Consider the following 22,361-nt stretch of genomic DNA (forward strand, 5'->3'; position numbering starts at 1 on the left):
CTAATCAAAATTTTCCTCGTTTGTTTTTTACGATTTTAAAATATTTGGAAAGTCGTACAAATATTTATTTGGTAAACGATATTTTTAGAGAAAAGTAGTTATAGTTTACGAAATAATATACGTTTAAAAATATTCTCAATGTTGTGCATAGAGAAATGGACGTCAACTATTGTCACAGCGTTTAAATAAAACCTCGCAACACCTACAATAATTAGCCAAAAACATTTCTAAAACTAGAATCCAGGTATGACGTCGTAAGCCTCTAAGCTGGACATGGTAAGGTAAATGAGCCACAGAGAGAACAAGAAAATAGATGTGCATATTTTGACGCCGCGCGGACCCCCGAGCTCTCCGCCGATGGATTTTCGTCTCCTGAGTACGAGTACCAGAACGGCTAGGCAGCTTCTGAGCAGAACATCGTGACGCTGAAGGCGAGGCTGTGGGAGAAAACAAAAATTAGTAAGTAAGTAAGTAAGTAAGATCTTTATTGCAAACCATGGTATTTACATAGATGTTACAAATTGTGGATAGTTACACATGGACCCCGGTGGGGTGTAGCAATTTTTCTTATAACTAGTAGTTTCTATAATATACAGAATTACACACTAAATTAAGGAGCTTTTATGATAAAAGCCGTAGTATAGTAAGTATGTATTAAAGTTAAGTGTACAACGCGACCACGCGACGCGATATTAAGTAATTAAGTATTTGTTTCTTCCATGAATTCTTTAACGGTATAATGGGTTTTTTCTATCAGATGTGTCTTAAGTTTTGAGATGAACAAGTTCTTGTTCTCAATGTTTTTTTAGTATATTGACATCGACAAGACCTACCTACCCCGGTCTTCTTCTGTACCTACTCTGTATTTTAAGGTGTTTAAAATAACGTATAAAAATAATTTGTAAATTATTTCGGGTAGGCAGGCGAATGATGGTAGTTATAACATTTGTAAGACAACCAATCAAATACAAAACTTGGCTTCTAAATTAAATAAAAAAACCGGCCAAGAGCGTGTCGGGCCACGCTCAGTGTAGGGTTCCGTAGTTTTCCGTATTTTTCTCAAAAACTACTAAACCTATCAAGTTCAAAACAATTTTCCTAGAAAGTATTTATAATGTTCTACTTTTGTGATTTTTTTCATATTTTTTAAACATATGGTTCAAAAGTTAGAGGGGGGGGACGCACTTTTTTTTCCTTTAGGAGCGATTATTTCCGAAAAGATTAATATTATCAAAAAACGATCTTAGGAAACCCTTATTCATTTTTAAATACCTATTCAACAATATATCACATGTCGGGGTTGGAATGAAAAAAAATATCAGCCCCCACTTTACATGTAGGGGGGGTACACTAACTAAAAATATAAATATTAGGGACATCTTACACAGATCAACCTAGCCCCAGACTAAATAAGCAAAGCTTGTACTATGGGTGCTAGGCGACGATATACATACTTATATACATAGAAAACATCCGTGACTCGGGAACAAATATCTGTGTTCATCACACAGATAAATGCCCTTACCGGGATTCGAACCCAGGACGCGCTAGGCCAGACAGTCGTCTGTCTTTAATTAATTATTTATTCATGATTTGATAAAAACCAAAAAATAACTTCTAGAGTATTTAAATTCGAGAAAGAAATAAAAATGTTACACGGAAGCCGATTCTAAAACAAATCTGTATAACGTAACGGACCCAATCATGGACAGTTTAAGATAAAATTTTGCCTAGTTTTGATATTTAACTGATATGTGTAAAAATTCTACCGCTAAGAGTGTTAAAACTTGAATGTCTTATCCCTCTTTTACATTTTAAGCGTATTGCAGAATAGATACTCCTATTGGTTTCTTCATAGTAAAAAAATAAAACGAGGTGTTTTTTCTCTAATCATGGACGGCAGTTCTCCAGTAATGGATCCCCCATTATGGACAGTGAAATAAGTTTAAAATTTTGCTTTTAAAGCCAACTGATACTCAATGAGTCAATTTTATATACCCCAAATAAAATTAGTTTGGGTTATTTTAACATAGGATTGTTTCTTGTAAATTTTAGTTCCGTAAATTGTTCCTTGTCCATCATAGGAGGTACGCTGTTTTCCGGTTCCAGTTATGGACACTCGCAAAATAACACTATTTCTTTATATCTTTGGAGCAACAAACTATGTATGTCTTATACTAAGTAAAACTCATTCAAGTTTACACCGAGTATTATTTTTTTTTATTATTTTATACATGAACTCAACCCTCTTAGCAACATTACTAAGAATTCGTCCTGATATTTTTTCAGTAAACTGATGACTTTTATCTTGCCGCCAAATCCTTCAGAATTAACCGAATTAAATGAAACTACAAAATTAAGCAGCTCTATATCTAGTTTATTGTACATTGCCGTCAGTTGTTAGAAACTAATTTTAGATACTTATTTTTAAGGATTTGTGTTTTTTGTCCATAATGGCATCACCGTCCATTATAGGGTATTTTACCTTAGGTACTTATTCAGAAGTGAGCAAGTGGGCGATAAGGGGCTAATATGATGATGTCAAAATTGTAATTTTTAGTATATATTTATGCTTCTATAGTTTTTATCCTATTTACTCAAGATCAAGTTATGGCTAAATGCAGCAGTTAGCAGTTTTTATTAAGATGGACAAGTTTCAGTCAAAACACACTTCAGGTTGCATTCGTCATATCTCCTTGCTCTATTCTCTGACCCGTTAACAAGGCGATGAAGCCCCGCGAAGCGAGCATTTTCCACTCTAAAGAACACACGGCAATTTTAAAATCTTTCTACATAAAAATAAATGTCAAAGGAATAGGTAGGAGATTCGAGTTATGCTTTGAATTAATGAGGATCTACTGACATTTCCGGCTGATGGTCGCAGCATTTCATACAAATCAATGACCAGTAGGCCTAGCACATGATGGCCGCGGGAGTATGTCGCCGCGAGATAGACTACCCGTCCTTATGTCATTAATACAGTTAGAAGAAGACGTGGCATCTATCTCGCGGCGACATACTCCCGCGGCCATCATGTGCTAGGCCTACAGGAATCTGTTTCACATCGCAGCCGATCATTATTGCCCTGATATTTGCATCTGCATTTTGAAGTGAACACATTTGCCTAGCATTTCAACTTTGCGTCATAAGCATTAGAATATATACTTTGTCAAACAAGTCTGTCAGTAAATAAGAACAAAGAAAACTATATCCGTCCTTTTCTTTAGGGTGCTATAGAAAAGGATACCTATAGTTTTCTTGTTTCTTATTTACTGACAGACTTGTTTGACAGAGTATATTTATAAATATTCACTCCTAAATACGTAGATTTTTAACAATTCAGCTTGTCCAGTTGTCAAACTGTTTTACCTTTTACCTTTTTACCTTTCGAGCCTTAACTTTGCTAATCGGCGCATTTTGTTGTGTTATATATCTGAGGAGATTAAATGGAGTTATTATACTTACTTCCCAGGATCTACAAGGAACTTCTCATCTTTACTCCAATGGACGATGGCAGCAACCGTCCACGCCACGCCAATGCCAAGGAACACATTGACAGCATTGGAGCCTGTCACGTTGCCAACCGACGCGTCTGCGTACTTGTCCTGGATGGCTGCCACTTTGCTTGCAAATGTGTCTATGGAGAAAAAACAGAGTTAGAATTCAGTATCAATACAGTGTACACACTTTTGAAATAAAACAAACGTCTATAATAGATAAATAAATAAATATTGGGGACACCTTACACAGATCAACTTAGCCCCAAACTAAGCAAAGCTTGTACTATGGGTGCTAAGCGACGATATACATACTTATATAAATAGTATTTTATAAAAAAAAGTAAAACCATTAATTTATTTCTGCAACAGGTATGTTGGAAACTCGGAACCATGATGATTGAAATGTTGATACTGTTGTTTATTTTAATAATCGTGTTTATGTGTGAATTTTATGAAACAAAATATTCCTCCACACAAAAAAAACTATTTATAATCTTCAATGCGGCAAGAAGCTTCGACTGCGACGCTTTTCGCCAATCACACATTCATTTAAGTATCTACAATTATATTGTTCTGCCGCCCGAGGGGATATGCATTACTTTAATTACAATATATCACTAAACAAGTTATGTGAATTTCTCAATATAAGAGTTAATTATTGTAAAGCCCTAACATCTATCGCAGGTGTATGATTTTCTTTACATAAAAATTACGAATTTAAGAAAACTAACAATGCCATTCCTTTTCCTATAATGGACCTAACAATATGACGAAGTTAACTGAACTTAATAAAGACACGGTGCATATCTGTGACACAAAGTTATACTATACCAGGGGCGGCTCACTCCGCGATTCTATCGCCGCGCTACAAGTACATGCCGGCGGCCGCGAGTTCGCGGCCTAATCAGGGGTGGCGCGCGTTCTCACGGAACGCACGTTCGCACTTTCTATTGTTACTTTACGTCACGAGTTTTTTTTTTAGGTTCATATGTTATGTTTAGTTAAATAGACATCATGAATAGAATAGGACAATCTTACACAGATCTAATATTGATTAAGTCCCACGGAAAAGTTCAACTAGGCTTGTGACGTTGGGACTTAAACAAAAATATATAAATACTGTATGGATATAATAGAGGTATATATGTATACCTAGAAAGTACCTAAGACTTGAATATAATAGTATAACATTTTATATGAGTATTAATTCGTTTTAACCCATAGGCAACCCTATCGTCCGACGCTGCGCACGTGCGGCTCTTTTCTTTGTTAGAATTTTGTAGGTATTTAAAAGGCGGCATTTTGTGAACATCAAAGCAGTGGGCCTTCTGTACTTGTACTATTATATATTCTGTGACTATACTTATAAGTACAGTAAAATTCAACAAAATTGTACCCCACGTTGCAGCCATTATGTACCGTTGCTCAAGATCGCCCCAGAGCTAAAAGCCTTGTCTCCCTGAAGACTGGCCCGGTGTAAGATGAGCCGGTCACGTTTTAACCACTTATTCCGTGTAATGGATCCACGCTATGACACGGTGTGGCGCAATTTTTTTTTTCAGTAAATATTAAGTTTTAAATAATACAATTTATGCTGATACTTTAGAATTGAATTTTAACTAGGTTATTTCACATCACAATTTTTTAAATTCTGAGAGTACTAACATTTTTTCTGTTTTAAATGCTGCAGTGCTGATTGCTGCTACAGCGACATCCGATATTAAGGCAATATTTATGTTGTTTTTCAAAATAGATGAAAAACGTACCTAGGTGAATATTCCTGTGCTCAGCAAAAACCTTGCCATACAAGTAAGAATTTATTTTGCCTGATAGTTTCTAGTTGAATGAAGAAGATCACAGAGTAATTGATGCAAAGAATGTAACGAAAGTGCGTGGCCACATATTCAATGAGACCGTCATGTGGCGTACGTTTCAATAGATATTTAACAGATCAACAGATGTTCCAAACGTTAAATATTGTCATGTCTGACAAAAGATCTTCGGAATTGGATGGAAACATGTCGAGCGTTACATCGACGTAATACGCTTAAAATATTTTAAATATTGTCATGTTTATTTAAAATATCATATCACCTGGTATAATTTTCCTAACGCTACAAGCCACAAATACTATAATGCCAAGAGTACAACCAAAGGCTAAATTTTTTATACTTAACGGAAAAAAATAAGCTAATACAAATTTAATGATTAAGAGGCATGTAGCCACTGTAAATTTTCGGTCCACACGCCAAATATTGTCAGGTTTATTTAAAAAATCGACGTGGGAAAGGAGAAACCCCTTAAGCGACATTTTGGGCGATATTGAGTTACATAATTATCTTTTTTTACCTGGTATATTTTTTTTTTCCTAGCGCCACAATCACTAAAGCAGTGACAGAGTCCTTGATCCCAAGAGTACAGCTAAAGTGAAAGGCTACATTTTTAATACCAAATGACGAGACCAATTCAATTCAATTCAATTTGTAGGGAATTTCTGATACAAGACGTGTTTTTAATATTTTACCTGGTATACTAGTTCTTAGCGCCACGAACACTATAGCCGTCACAGAGTCTTTGATGCCAAAAGTGCAGCCAAAGTGCGAAGCCATATCGTCAATATCGGACATGATGAGGCCAATGAAAATAATCACAAATCATATGTAACCTAATTGCTGATACAAGACGTGTTTTTAAAACTTTATTTACCTGGTATACTAGTTCCTAGCGCCACGAACACTATAGCTATCACAAAGTCCTTGATGACCAAAATGAGTGTGAAGCCACATCTCCGTCAATGGCGGTGACGAGATCAGTATAAATTGCCAAGTATATTTTATAGGTAGCTTCTGCCAATGTATGGTCTAAAGAGAAAAATAAATATGTTTTACCTGGTATACTAGTTCCTAGCGCCACGAACACTATAGCCGTCACAGAGTCCTTGATGCCAAGAGTGCAGCCAAAGTGCGAGGCCACATCTCCGATAACGGCTGTGACGAGGCCGATGCAGATAATGGAGATCACGAAGCATACGTAGCCTCCGCCGATATCTGGGAAAAAATCATATATAAGTAAGTTAATATGCCCCGTGTGGTGACGGGTTAAGACGATACAGGAGGGGTCAATGTTACGCGCTGTGAGCGGCATTCCACGCAAAGTAACGCCGTGTCTTGCGTGGGCGACGGTCGCGCGACCGTCGCGCAGCCGTCGCCGTCGCGTCTCATACTTCCATATCGATAAGGTTTGATTTCGTATGCGTCGCATCGCCGTCGCGCGATAATCGCGCGACCGTCGCCCACGCAAGCCACGGCGTAACAATGACTGAGTGTTACGCGCTGCAGTTGGAAGTCGGATTAGAAGCTTCACTTCAAAAACACACCAAATTGCGAAAACAGAACCAACTACTCGCAACGTTTTGTCGAGGGACAAATTATGAGTCGAACACGAATGAGCTTCTTTGTGGACATAACTCTTGCGAGAATTTAATTTTGCGTGGGGGAATGTCGTTAATTTAATTATACTAATTACATGTTTAATTAAAACGTGTAAAAGGATAATTATGGTGGAAACGAATTCTTAAAACTACAGAAAATTAAATTAATTGTATTTAATACTTAGTTAAATTTCTACAAATCCATACTAACCTCGTAAGGCCCAATGTACATTACAATGTACATAGTATTGCAATCTAATTTGAACCTTCCACGAACGGAATAAAGTAGAATTTCCATTGTTACATTGATTTTTGAAACAAACGAAAATCTTACCAATTTATTTATAGAATAAGGCTCAAATTCAAAATGAGAAAACTAACTATAGTGGGCCTTACGAGGTTAATATTATAAATGGGAAAGTGTGTGTGTCTGTATGTTTGTCCGTCTTTCGCGGCAAAACGGAGCGATAAATTGTAGTGATGTTTTATTTGTATTATTTCTGTTATTATTTGTATAAAAAAACTGGCGTCCCGTAATAACGCTACTACGTAGTAGCACGCCTAACGAAGACATTTAACTGTCCGTCGGCGGAAATAATTCGTGTATAGGCGAATTTTGGCATAGTTGTAGGGAATGGTGTTCTAATCCACATACTCAAAGTACTGATGGGTAGGGGAGGAGCTAACGGGTGGAGGGGGTGTAAAGGTCCCTTTTTTAGTTTTTCGCGAATAACTCTTAAACTGTGGCACATAGAAAGAAATGTTCTGAAACACAAGTAATCTTCATAAAATTCTCTACAAAAAAGTCTTATACACTTTTTATCTGGGACCAATCGTTCACGAGATATGGAAGGGAAAAAAGATGGACAATAAAGGAATAAACTCATTTGTTTATGAACAATACGTTTATTCTTATAGAGACGCGGTAGCGTGTCAAGCCAGGTTCAAGTAACAAAAGTAACAAGCAGCACCGTGTGTAATATTACACGAACCGTTTGGAGCCACATTTGACCCCCTTCTAACTCAAAAACTATATCACATAAACGTGAGTAGCCCCTTCCGCGCTGGGCGCTGTGAGGGCTGTATCTGGTCGCGCCCCATCCTTGTGGGGCGGTCTTACGTCGACGTTTTGAGGACGACTGAGATGAGCGAGCGCTGGCCGCGCGGTGGCTTATAAAGGGCTGCGCGCGCGCGGGATAAGTGCGTTTTCACATTATCCGATCCGATATCGGAAGTAGGACCGATATCCCGTACATTTAAGGCGCCGTCTTGGATTTTTGCCTTTGAAATCCTTCCGACATCCGATATCGGATCGGATAATGTGAAAACGCACTAAAGCGGGCTGCTAGTACCGGACTTATTGAGGAGCGCTTATAGCTCATACTTTTACTACGCGCGTTGGTTTCTTTTTACGTTGCATTATAACACGTTTATGTGATATAGTTTTTGAGTTAGAAGGGGGTCAAATGTGGCTCCAAACGGTTCGTGTAATATTACACACGGTGCTGCTTGCTACTTTTGTTACTTGAACCTGGCTTGATACGCTACCGCGTCTCTATAAGAATAAACGTATTGTTCATAAACAAATGAGTTTATTCCTTTATTGTCCATCTTTTCCCTTCCGTATCTCATGAACGATTGGTCCCAGATAAAAAGTGTATAAGACTTTTTTGTAGAGAATTTTATGAAGATTACTTGTGTTTCAGAACATTTCTTGCTATGTGCCACAGTTTAAGAGTTATTCGCGAAAAACTAAAAAAAGGGACCTTTACACTCCCCTCCACCCGTTAGCTCCTCCCCTACCCATCAGTACTTTGAGTATGTGGATTAGAACATCATTCCCTACAACTATGCCAAAATTTGCCTATACACGAATTATTTCCCGCGAGATAGGCTTCATTGAGTGTGCTATAGGTTGTGTTATCTAAAGTCACAGACAGGTTGAACGCGATTAATTAGACATTATTTTACCTTTTTTCCAACGTTTCGGCCAGTGGCCCGTTTCTCGAAAGGTTAGGTGTATTACAAGTGTGTTTCCATGACAACCCCATACGATTTGACAGTTCGCGCACTTGTAATACAAGGCTTGTACCGTTCGAGAAACGGGCCCCTGTTGCACACACAGGTTGACTTCAAATATGTGTACAAAACGCGAGAATTTAAAGTGTTATATTCTACCTATCATTTTTTGAAGACAGGCGTGTTTTTCTTTACGAGAAATGAAATTTTCCTGTGCTTACTTACCTGTCGGGGGGATGAGGGCAAAAATAATCTTCCAAAATACAGTCAGAACGTGCATCAAGTAGTCAGATACTGACGGGGGCTCGTCAGGGTCATCGGATCCTGAAAAAAAGAGAAATTGTTAATAAAACTCCATATCCTAAAATATAAACGAAAGAAAATTGAGTATATACAATGTGTAAACCTTATACGGGCGATATATTTAACCAATTCTTTATACTACGTCGGTGGCAAACAATCATACGGTCCGCCTGATGGAAAGCGGTCACAGCCACCTATGGACTCCTGCAACTCAAGGAGTGTCACGTGCGCGTTGCCAACCCATTAGAAACTTGTACACTCCTTAGAATTAATTTTATTAAAGTAGTGGTATTTTACTGCATTAATTAAGAGGTGTTTTTAGTTACTCTAGAATTTCACCACATTTTTTTTTATTTTTCTCAGCAACCATGTAGGTACTGAAAACATGTTTTGCGATGACAGTTAATGACTAACAGTCAACAAGCGTTTAACACGAGTCTACTGTTTACATTCGATTTTAATTTCAATTCGTAAAGTCCTATACCAATCACCCGTAATAAGGAATTTGCCCGTATTAGATTGACACACTGTATAAATACTAGGCTACAACTATGAAATCTATACTAAGGGTGTAAAAGTTGGCGCAATAGTACATTACATCAGAGGCCGGGAAAATGAGAATTTCCGGCCAAGTGGGTATATACGGCCGAGCGAGCGTGTGAGCGAGGCCGGATAGGGATACGAGGCCGGGAATCCGTTTTCACGCCGAGGCATGTATAGTGCTTTTCTCAAACATACAATGAAATAAAATAAAAATGCTCTAAAGGACAATATTTTATAAAAAAAAGTTACTTTGCAGGCCTAGGCCTGAAAAATAATATGAAATCCCTTTACAGTCCTCTCGAGTTGTTGCGCCCAAAAGCGATACTTCCCAGCCCATTTTAAGGAACGTAAAGACAATATTTCATTGCATGTTTGAGAAAAGAAATATTTTCAAATACACCCAATTTATGTTTCCAGAATAACTGTAAACTTCTGAAATGAGTGCGCCTACAACTTTCATACCTTTTTGGGTTGAAAGCTGGGCGTAATGGATGTTTTCAGGAGTTTCAACGCCATCTACAGACATTTTATTACGAAAACTGCTCACTTGAACTATAAAACTGGTTTACCGACTAAGTTTAAATTTGCTCTTAGTGTCGCCGAAATGTCTGCACCGCTTTATTATGTTATACGATTGCATAACTACTTTTATTTCTTTAAATTTTACAGGTCATAATAAAACATAGGTATATTGTCATATTTATCGTAAACATATCTGTTCTTACGTCCATCTTGACTTGAATGTAAATGTAATTTACCTGAAATTGTTAGGAAATCATAATTTAAATAAGAGCACAGCCAAATCGGCCAAGCTCAAACGCCAGCTCTCTGTAGTTAAGTCAAATAATTTCAAAGTCGATATTTTGGAATTGGCACTACCGTTTTATTTATGACAAACCTACCCTATACCAAAGAGGATCGAGTTTTAGAGAGTTACTGTCGAAGTAAAATGTGTAATCACAGTGTATATACTGCCATCTCTTAACACAGGCTTAAAACTTTTGAACCTCAGTTTTGACAAAGACATACAACTCCGTATAGACAGGTAAAGTCTAAGAAAAAAACTTACCTCAGTACCATACAGAAAAAGGTACGGTGGCCTAGATGGCATCACACCTTTGGGGTACGCTCAGCTAGATGGCGCTAATATTAATATTTGACATTTTAAAACATGTCAAGCTAAGAATATGGGCCAAATTATCAAAACTGAGGTTCAAAAGTTTTAAGCCTGTGTCGAGAGATGGCAGTCTATGCACTGTGATTACACATTTTAGTTCAAAGGTAACTACTCTATAATACTCGATCCTCTTTGGTTTTGACAATTTGGTACAAGTTACAATTTACAAGTGGTTGTCAATGTCCACTAATATGACAAGTTGGAAAGCATATTATGCTTTCCAACTTAATTTATTAAATTATTTAGACATATGACGAAGCCTGTTGCGGATATCATCATTGGTTTGGTTGTGACGAAGCATGGTGCTGATTGCATTTGTGGCCACCTGACGAAGCCGGGTGCGCCAAAGTTCATATAAAATTGTTATATAGATTATTGGTAGTCCGAAAATGTTTCTCATACAATTTTACATTATAATGATCATTATTTATAACAATTTTATGTTAATAACTATCGTAACTTCGAATGACTTATGTTCATAATGTCATTCATCATAAATACGTTTTATACTAATGTTTATGTTTATATACTTATTGATCATAACGATTGCGAGTAATATAATTTATCGTTATATTATTGTTAACAGAACAGACATGACATGTGACAATCCAGTTAGGTGCGACGACGAGCGTAGCGAGGAGGAGCGTGTTAGGTTGACCGTGAGCGAACCAGAAACGAATTTTTAATGTAAATTGTATATGTCACTGTAAAAGCTTCAAGCGCGCTTCTATAAATGGCACAAGTTTTTCATAGAACTTCCCCAAAACTTTTTAAATAATTTTATGATGAATGATTTTCTTAAACACAAAATTATGAATGTTATTAAATATTTGTATAGAATTTATGATTAAAAATTTTCGACTAAATGATTATTATGAACAGTGATAGTAGTACTATTGATAATAATGAAACAAAATTATGATAAGTAAAATTATGAGAAATGATCATTCGGAGCACAAATCGGTATAAACAATAATTTTATAACAAATAATTTTATATGAGCCAATATGGACCCGACGAAGCCTGCGTTGCGGATGACAAATGTGATTAGTGGTATTGTTTTTTTTTTTTAATTTATGATTGCCTGTGTAATGTGTTTTGTAGTATTTGAATGAAATAAATGATGTTTTATTGAGTTGGAAGGAGACTTCCGCTTGTAACTTGCAACTTTCAGTTTTGAGAAATGGGCCCCTGATATAAATAAGTGTCCTTACCCGAGCTGACTGTGAGAGCCTCAGAGAACTGTTCCTTCCAAGACGACGTGCCTATGATTATAGACGCGTTCGCCCTTTGCACCAGCTTGTCCACCGTGTTCTGAAACAAAAGAAAGGTTGCAGAGATAGGTCAGGTCGTCCTTTTCGCACTATTTGGAAGTGCGATAGGGACACACCGATGCGATAATAGTTATTTGTTATACAAGGGGGCAAAGTTGTATTTTAACGCCGAGTGTGGAATTGAAAAACGAGCAAGTGAAAGGATTCTATAGTTGAACCACGAGCGAAGTGAGTGGTTCGAGAATAGAATCCTGAATTTAGCGAGTTTTTCAATACACGAGAAGTAAAATACATTTGCACCCGTGTGTAACACCAAACTTTTCCCCTCACTATAGCGAGGAAACTACAACGCAAAAAATGCGTTTTCCCCTCACCAGCTCGGAAACACGTGTTTTGTCCTTTAATACCAGCGGGTAAAAACGCATTTTATCCACTAGTGGGTAAAGTAATTTGACCTTGAATAAAGTCAAATTAACTGCTTTGAAATTGATAAAAGTAGGTGAATCTAGTAATAAAGATGATTTACCACCTGTAGAACTACTGGAAGCAGTGATAAACGCATTTTTTGCGTTGTAGTTTCCTCGCTATAGTGAGGGGAAAAGTTTTGTGTTACACTCGGGTGCAAATGTATTTTACATCTCGTGTGTTAAAAAACTCGCAAGTTCAGGATTCTATTCTCGAACCACTCGCTTCGCTCGTGGTTCAACTATAGAATCCTTTCACTTGCTCGTTTTTCAATTCCACACTCGGCGTTAAAATACAACTTTGCCCCCTTGTATAACAAATAACTATTATCACTGCTTCCAGTAGTTCCACAGGTGGTAAATCATCTTCATTACTAGATTCACCTATTTTTATCAATTTTAAAGAAGTTAATTTGACTATATTCAAGGTCAAATTACTTTACCCACTAGTGGATACAATGCGTTTTTACCCGCTGGCATTAAAGGATAAAACACGTGTTTCCGAGCTAGTGAGGGGAAAAGTTTATTGAACTAGTGCGCTACGCCAGTTGGATTAATTTTATTTTTATCACCTTCTCAATACAAATATGGAATAAAAATCTGATATTTAATTAATCATAGGTAATTACTTTATCTAAATAACAAACTCAGAGTACAGTGAGTTGCTAAATTGGATGAGAAATTATGAATGAATTCATTGATAGCTTCGCTGTGCACATTTGCAGATTACTGTACATTACACGTGTGTATATTACACGAAAAAAATAAATATAGAGATTTGTACTAATCATCTCAACAGTAAGCGTTTGTTAAAAAAGGTTTTCGTTTCATTGTATTAAAATTAAAGGCTTATAAAATGGTCCCCTTTCCTTTTCCCCAATATACCAAATATTCCATTCCATCATCATCCTCCTTGCGATATCCCGGCATTTTGCCACGGCTCATGGGAGCCTGGGGTCCGCTTTGACAACTAATCCTAAGATTTTGGCGTAGGCACTACAGTAGAACCCGCTTAAAACGATTCTGAGGGGACCCAGCCAAAAAAGCGTATTATACGGGAAATCGTATTAAACGAGAAAAAAATGTGATTTTTCATCGTAAACTTTTAATATGGTTACTTTTTCTTGGAGCATTAATGTTTTTCTTCTTATTTTTGACATCACTGAACCAAAGATGGGACAAAGAATTCAGAGACTCAACACTGCAGCAGTGATAATGAGCGAAGTGTATGTAGGTAGGTACGAACTATCGCACTAACCGCTGAGTTAGGACGACAAATTACAAATTAATCTTTACGGGTGGCGGTGTCGCCAGAATCGCGTAATTAGTACAGTACAATTAGTTCCGATAATTGTCACCTGCATAAATAAAGTTGTAAAGTAATGCAAGGTGAGTGGTTTTAGATGGTGTATTAAGCGGGAACGCGAGTCGTATTAACCGTGAAAAAATGTCTGAAGACAAGTCTCAAATTGTAGGGACCGGCGTAAAATGGCGTATAATGCGGGAAATCGTATTAAACGATCGTTTTAATCGTTTTAACTTATTGGGTTCTACTGTACTGGCAAATATCAAATGACATTTCGCACATAAATTCCGAAAAACTCATTGGTGCGCACCGGGGTTCGAACCCGCGACCTCCGGAACGAGTCGCACGTACTTACCGCTGGGCTACCAGCGCTTCCAAAGATTCCATTCCATTATTACTAATATAAATAAATACCAGCGTAGTCACTGTAGGGACAAATATAAGTCAAGGTCAAGGTCATTTTCAGATATTTTTGTAATATTTCCAATACACACACGTTATCCTTTTCCCCAGTACACCTTATGAATAGGTACATTATATCCCGGCCTTCGCTCGTCAATCTGCAATCAACGGAAATGGCAGACTTTTCCAAGGATCGAATAAATGGAAACCTTGCCAACGTCACAACTGAACAATGTTGACGATTTAAAAGTACTTACGAGTATTGTAAGCCCGTTTGAATGTAGCTTTTTATGCAACCGGCATTTAAAGGAGGTCAAAAAAGACGAGGGGCGTGGGTAACAATTTGTGATGAAGCCGCAAATTGTTAATAATGACGCCATGAGTATTTTTTGACTCAGTTAAAGACCGTTGCATACAATACTTTTTTTATGCACTTAGTTTTTAATAGTTTTCTAGAATATATTTTCGTGAAATTCCCACTGTCTTCTGTATTTCGACGCAAAGGTTTGCACTGCCAGCGCTCGAGCCAGCTGCCCAAAGCCATCCCCCGCCGGTTTCCAGCGCACGCGCGCAGTAACGTTATAAAAATGCGTTGCCATGGTTACAGAGCGAAACAATGCGTTTTCAATGTTTTCGTTACTGCGCGCATGCGCGGGAAGCCCGCGGAGCTGACTTTTATGTAGGGTTTTAGGGCATTTCTCAGGAGGCGCGTTTTTACGTGTCCGAGGCAAAAAACGTCAGAATGGACTGTTCTAAAAATCTGAATTAAATCAGGCATAATCTTTAGCCTCTGTTCTATTTGGTACACCTTAACATTATTTATTTATTATTTGTATGATATGAGTAATAAAATATTAAATGCGAAAAATGACCGTCGGTGGGCGTGTCCCGCACTCAAAATTTGCAAAACAAAAAATCATAACTCAAAATGGAGTTGTTGATCGCAGTTGTTATAGATATTCACGTATAAGGTATTAGTTAACCCATCATATTTTCTGTATAAAAATAATATGTTAGCTAAACTCATCGAGTAAAGACAAATTTACCATGTGTCCCGGGCTAGTGACTGATTTCGGTGTAATTTTTTAAACATGACATTACTCTTACAAATTAGTAGATCAGGGACGTAGTAGCACAAAGTAGTTAGTTTTAGCTATGTTTTAACCATTCAGTGTAGAGGAGATGTAGTACCGTTTTATAAAGGGGACTTTTTGAAGGTTTCTCAGTCGTTCGCTGGGTTTGGTCCCATGTTTTTTAAGATTCGGTGGATCAATTTACTCCCACAGTTTAGGTCCATTTGTCGTTATGTAAGGTACTAACAAATCCTTGAAAGTATGTTATTACGTCATTGTAACATCTCCTCTGTATCATTCATGCTATTGCAGTTATCTCCAAAAAAACCGGCCAAGAGCGTGTCGGGCCACGCTCAGTGTAGGGTTCCGTAGATTTCCGTATTTTTCTCAAAAACTACTGAACCTATCAAGTTCAAAATAATTTTCCTAGAAAGTCTTTATAAAGTTCTACTTTTGTGATTTTTTTCATATTTTTTAAACATACGGTTCAATAGTTAGAGGGGGGGGGGACGCACTTTTTTTTCCTTTAGGAGCGATTATTTCCGAAAATATAAATATTATCAAAAAACGATCTTAGTAAACCCTTATTCATTTTTAAATACCTATCCAACAACATATCACACGTTGGGGTTGGAATGAAAAAAAATATCAGCCCCCACTTTACATGTAGGGGGGGGTACCCTAATAAAACATTTTTTCCATTTTTTATTTTTGCACTTTGTCGGCGTGATTCATATACATATTGGTACCAAATTTCAGCTTTCTAGTGCTAACGGTTACTGAGATTATCCGCGGACGGACGGACGGACGGACGGACGGACGGACGGACGGACGGACGGACAGACAGACATGGCGAAACTATAAGGGTTCCTAGTTGACTACGGAACCCTAAAAAGCTATAAAATTTGATATCAGTGGAGTTGATTTCCGTGGTTTCGGTGGATTTTTTGACCACCGATATCAAAAAAAGTGACCACCGACTTCGATTGCCACGTTGTAAACTGATTAAATGTTCATTATTTTCTAATATTTCATACTTAAATAGTAGGATATACCTTGTAAAAACATAGAACTATGTTTCTAAGCAAATTAAGCCACTCTATGGGTACAAAATTCTCTACTCGATAATGACTAGCATATTACCATGTTAAATTTTGTAAAATTGCAGGATTATGAGCCTTTTTACATGACCTGTCATCGGATTAAACTGAAAAATATTAATAAATTTAATAATAAGTTATATATTAAGTTGAAATGTGGAATAATGTGTAAAAAATTGAATTCGGTGGGGCAAATTGATTACAGTGCCCATACATAATTTCGGTGATTTTAAAATGTCAGATTTCTTACAAACTATAAGGTTCTAATGGAGGCCTCCACCACCAATATTTTTTATATTTAGGCTAGATTTTAGTAAATTGACTGACATATCAATAAAGTAGTAAATAAAAATCACCACCGAAATCAGGCACCGAACGTCATCCCTGAGAACCGCCCTTTAAAGATCTATGCACGACCACGACGAGCGTCCATCTACAAGTGTGTATGGGTGCAAGAAGAGGGCGTATTCAATCGAAATCGCTCGGCATGTCCATCTGCTTCCTTCAAAGGGGAAGGTTGCTATCATTGGACCACTTAACTTCGCTGCTCTATAATTCATAGATTTTATGACAAAAAATAGAACTAGTTAGAGAAGTTTTAATCTGTGAGCTCGACAGAAACAGACTGTTTAGATCACTTAGCGTCAACGATTGTCATTTTGGCTAGACCGGCTGTGCCTAACGATGTAAGCAATATTTATTATCCACATACACAGTAATATCGAACATGTCCTAATGTCATAAGAATGAGAATTGGATGGTTAGGAGCCGCGTGTTGGTAACAAGAATAGTTAATAGACTTTATACAGGGCGTAATAAAACTGTGTGGTGACGGGTTAAGAATTTGATCACCCCCTTTCTTCCCGTAGGTGTCGTAGAAAGCGACTGTGGGATATGGGGTGAATTGTTGCGTAGGCGAGAGGCTGGCAACCTGTCACTGCAATGTCACAGTTTCGTTCCGTTTTCAACCCCTTATTTGCCAAGAGTGGTACTGAAACTTTAGCAGTTTCATGTGCTCTGCCTACCCCTTTATGGGATACAGGCGTGATTGTATGTATGAATGTAATAAAACTATGAGACATGAAAGGAAATAGATGGAAAACTAAGGCCTACGCCAAATCTTGGGATGAGTAGGTAGTCAAAAGCAGACGCCAGGCTAACGGATAACGTAACAGGGATGATGATGATGATGATATTTAAATCAAGCTGTTTACGTGTTACTTTCTTTAAAATTACTTAAAAAGGATGATTATTTTTTCTCCATTCTTTAGATAAGCATAAAAGTAGGGATAATTTATTTCTATTTATAAATAATAAATAAATATTGGGGACACCTTACACAGATCAACTTAGCCCCAAACTAAGCAAAGCTTGTACTATGAGTGCTAAGCGACGATACTTATATACATAGTAGAAAACATCCATGACTCAGGAACAAATATCTGTGCTCATTACACAAATAAATGCCCTTACCGGGATTCGAACCCAGGACCGCGGCTTAGCAGGCAGGGTCACTACCGACTAAGCCAGACCGGTCATCATGTCATTTATGTCGGTTAGATCTACAAACGAAGCAAATACTTTTTAAAATATCTTTGAATGCAGTATTAACTTTTTAAACTAAGATTATTGTCTTATTTTAGCAAAATATCTTATCTAAAATATTTAAGGCATTTCCTTTCTTGTGTAATAGTCGCGGGACACCCTGTATAGTTTATAAGCTGTTTATTATAGCTGTTTGCGTATTATAAGCTGTTTGCGTGATTTATGTAATCAGTCGAGTGGAGTCGCTTTAATTAGAGTTTCTTCATATAATTTCATTTAAGTACATAATTACTATTCGGATTAAGTACCTTACTTCTTAATTACATATATTATTAGTAGTAAGCAACAAAGACTGCACGATATTATGAACGCTGATATTATTTCATTAGTTTCGAAGGTATTGTAATATGGCATCTACAATTTTTTAGAGAAAATATATTTCTGAGATTGGAAAGCATTTTCCAGCAATTCCCGATAAGGTTGTACATTTGGATCACGTCTCCGATTTGGATAAAAATTGGTAGGCTGATAGAGTCCATGATGCTGAGCAAGATCCACTAGGTTTCCCAGAATGTCCTAGGTTGATTGTATGGAACTTTCCTTTTTTGTTACTGAAAATGTATAGAAATCTGGTAACAAAAAAGGAAGGTTTCATACAAACTACATAGGACATTTTGGGAAACCTAGTGGATCTTGCTTAGCATCACGGACTATTAGCCTACAAAGTATCTCCACTTCAAAAGTTAGTTTTGCCGTGAAAGACGGACAAACAAACAGACGCACACACTTTCCCATGTATAATAATTAGTATGGATTAGTTGAAAAATAAGACGTCAAGAGTTTTGTACAGCATTATAATTGTAAAAGTGCATATTTAGATTTTTCTTACACGTTTTACATCCGATTAAGCAGATTAATGAGATTCCAGAAGTTTTCCTTCAATTTTAAGCTTAAAGAATGTTTTCAATAACAATTTTAACTTTACAAAGTCAATAAATTTTTAATCGCGTTATTTCTTGATGGAATTTTGAAACAGTTACTTGTTTAATAAGGCGGCAAAGTTGTTGTTTAACCCCCCGTGCATTGGCAATATTGGCAAATTTTGATAAATAAATAATAATAATAAATATTATAGGACATTCTTACACAGATTGACTGAGGCCCACGGTAAGCTCAAGAAGGCTTGTGTTGTGGGTACTCAGGCAACGATATTTACGATATATATAATATATAAATACTTATATACATAGAAAACATCCATGACTCAGGAACAAATATCTGTGCTCATCACACTAATAAATGCCCTTACCGGGATTCGAACCCGGGACCGCGGCGCTGCAGGCAGGGTTACTACCGACTGCGCCAGACCGGTCGAGACTGCGCCAGACCGGTCGACAATCGATCGGTGGATTTATAATCGTGTTATTTCTTGATAGAACTTTGAAACAGTTACTTGTTTAATAAGGCGGCAAAGTTGTTGTTTAAACCCCGGTGCATTGGCAATATTGGCAAATTGTGATATTTTGATTGAGCGTTGTAGGGTAGAGGCACGAAGGTTTAGACAATTTTGCCACTGAGTAAGACGTAACATTTTTCACCATACCAACATGAGGAAAACACTTATAAACATAAAGCATATTAATAAGGCATATTTTTATTTTGTTGTCGATTACACTTTTTTATATCTGGAAATTTTTGCACTTTTTTCTACAAAGAAGTGATTGAGTGACATGAGTTTTTTCGATTCTACTAGAGACAAGAAATGTCCCAAAATTACCATACATTTTTTTGTCTTCCTCTGAGTTACGATCAAACAAGTTGTATGAGAAATTGTAACCCAGTGGAAAAAAACTGTGAGACATTTTTTCTTCTGTGGAATCGAAAGAGCTCATGATTCTGAGTAGAAAAAGTACAAAAATTCCCACATTTGGTAGAAAAAGTAAAACAGACAAGAAAATAAAAATATGCCCATCAATTTCATAAACATTATTTATTCAAAATAGATATTTAAAAATCATTTTTACCAGACAGCTTTGGAAATCAAGTTAAAACTTTTAATGTGTATGAAGTTAGTTACTTTGACTCTTGTGGATAAATGTAAATTTTTCATCCATTACCAGTTGGTGTGGTGAAATTTATATTTAAAATATTTTTGGTATCTTTATACCTACTTGTATCTTTTAACAATTCATATTTTTAAATAAACAAGAGCTTTTACTTTCCCTCGGACATGCACCACAAAAGTGTTAGATTTAAATGTAATGTGTATTTATATAATCTTACTATTTGCATGTTACCTAATATGTTACTGGATTACGGTGAAGCATTTTGAATTTTATATTTCGCCTGTTCTTATTTTTGTCTGCTTGACAATATCATGTCACTTGATCTGTTTGTTTACTTTAAGATGCATGTTATTTAATATATATTTTGTAACGTTTAAGCATTGTTCGTTATTTAATATATACTCCCGAACTGTTATTCGTCATTTACAGGGTCGTGCATAGATCTTTAAAACCCTACATAGAAGTCTATTCCCCAAAGCCAGCGTCTGCCGGCTTTCCGCGCATGCGCGCAGTATCGACAAAACTGAAAACGCATTGTTTGGCTCTGTCATTCGCATTGTTATAACGATACTGCGCGCGTGCGCGGAAAGGCTTTGGGCAGCTGAGCTGACAGTGCAAACCTGTGCGTCAAAATACAGGAAACAGTGTGAATTTCACGAAAGTTATTCAAGAAAACTATTAGAAACTAAGTGCATGGTCGTAGAAAAAGTATTGTATGCAACGGTGTTTAACTGAGTCAAAAAATACTCGTGGCGTCTTAATAACAATTTTCGGATTCGCCTCAAATTGTTACCCACGCCACTTGTCTTTTATGACCTCTTTTAAACGCCTGTTGCATAAAATACTATTAATTATACCTAAACAGTCTCGTGTTATTTAACCATTGCGTACTCAGAAAGCTGCGCTACATTTAGAGAGAGATGCGGAATCACAATTTACAATTTTTCATGGTTCAGCTACGAAAAGCAACTGTCCCCAATATTATTCCCTAAACGTCCTCACTGTCAGCACCGAATTCTTTCGGAGGATTTTTTGTAACTCTCTGGAAAAGACATATGCCTGTCACTGTCACGTTACTTAGATCCGCGATCTAATCATGTTAAGTAGGTTTTTTATCAGTACATATGTATATACCTGTGTGGTGACGGGTTAAGAATTTCACCACCCCCTTTCTTCCCGTGGGTGTCGTAGAAGGCGACTTTGGGATATGGGTTAAATTGTGGCGTAGGCGAGAGGCTGGCAACCTGTCACTGCAATGTCACAGTTTCGTTTTCTTTCAACCCCTTATTTGCCAAGAGTGGCACTGAAGCTTTAGTAGTTTCATGTGTTCTGCCTACCCCTTTATGGGATACAGGCGTGATTGTATGTATGTATGTATGTACATATGTATAGTTGTATACTATACTGCAGTACGTATTGTACGTTTATTAAAGTTATCACCAAGAAGTATTTGAACACAAACTTTTATTTGGGGATGTTTTAAATTCGATCATACTCTTCTATGGTAAGGCGGCGGAATTGAAAAAAGTCGTCTAGTTTTGAAGTTGATGTGACTGGAGAGTATACTGCTGACAAGAGGTATCGTTGTGATCGGTAGACTTTACTGAGTACGAAATAATGACTTGTCGCATTCTCAGACTGTGGGGAGGTTAACTATGACGTCACAAAGATCGCGGTCCCGGGTTTCAATTTTTTGCCAATTTGTCTAGAACCCCTTATCCAATTTTGAAAAATGAGGTGTCGATTGAAAGCGTATAACATGCTGATTAAGATTTATTATATGTGAAAAGTATAGTTTTGTTAGTTATTTTTTAATTAATAATAATGCAAAAAATACTTTTTTTTTACTCTCTTTTTTGATTTTTGTGACTCAAAAAGGCAATGAAAACGGCCACTTAGCTAAAAAATATGTTATATAAATCATTTAACTACATTATTAAGCTATCTGTTGCTTTTTAAATTTCTACGATCGGATAATAAATAAACAAACTACAACCACATACCTGTAGGCGGGGAGTACCGCTTGACACGCGTTCCCATACATTCGGCGTCTACCAAATTACACCTCGCGCAAAATTCGTTTCAAGCAGATATACCTCTAATCTTATTCATCGTAACCTATCAATATTGGTATCTTTTGAAAGTACAATTAAAGTACT

General features: G+C 36.9%; 1 protein-coding gene across 1 annotated transcript in view; it reads right to left on the bottom strand.

The window, feature by feature from the left end:
- Positions 1–255: 255 nt before the first annotated feature.
- The window catches only part of LOC125232358 (sodium/calcium exchanger 1), a 220,535-nt gene continuing 198,429 nt past the window's right edge, over positions 256–22,361 (bottom strand). The window contains 5 exon segments of the mRNA XM_048137990.1: positions 256–437; positions 3,466–3,637; positions 6,389–6,547; positions 9,175–9,273; positions 12,187–12,286. Of these exon segments, the coding sequence (XP_047993947.1) occupies positions 395–437; positions 3,466–3,637; positions 6,389–6,547; positions 9,175–9,273; positions 12,187–12,286 (573 nt within the window). The 3' untranslated portion in view covers positions 256–394.

Source organism: Leguminivora glycinivorella, chromosome 13 (genome assembly GCF_023078275.1).
Source record: "Leguminivora glycinivorella isolate SPB_JAAS2020 chromosome 13, LegGlyc_1.1, whole genome shotgun sequence".
Lineage (NCBI taxonomy): Eukaryota > Metazoa > Arthropoda > Insecta > Lepidoptera > Tortricidae > Leguminivora > Leguminivora glycinivorella.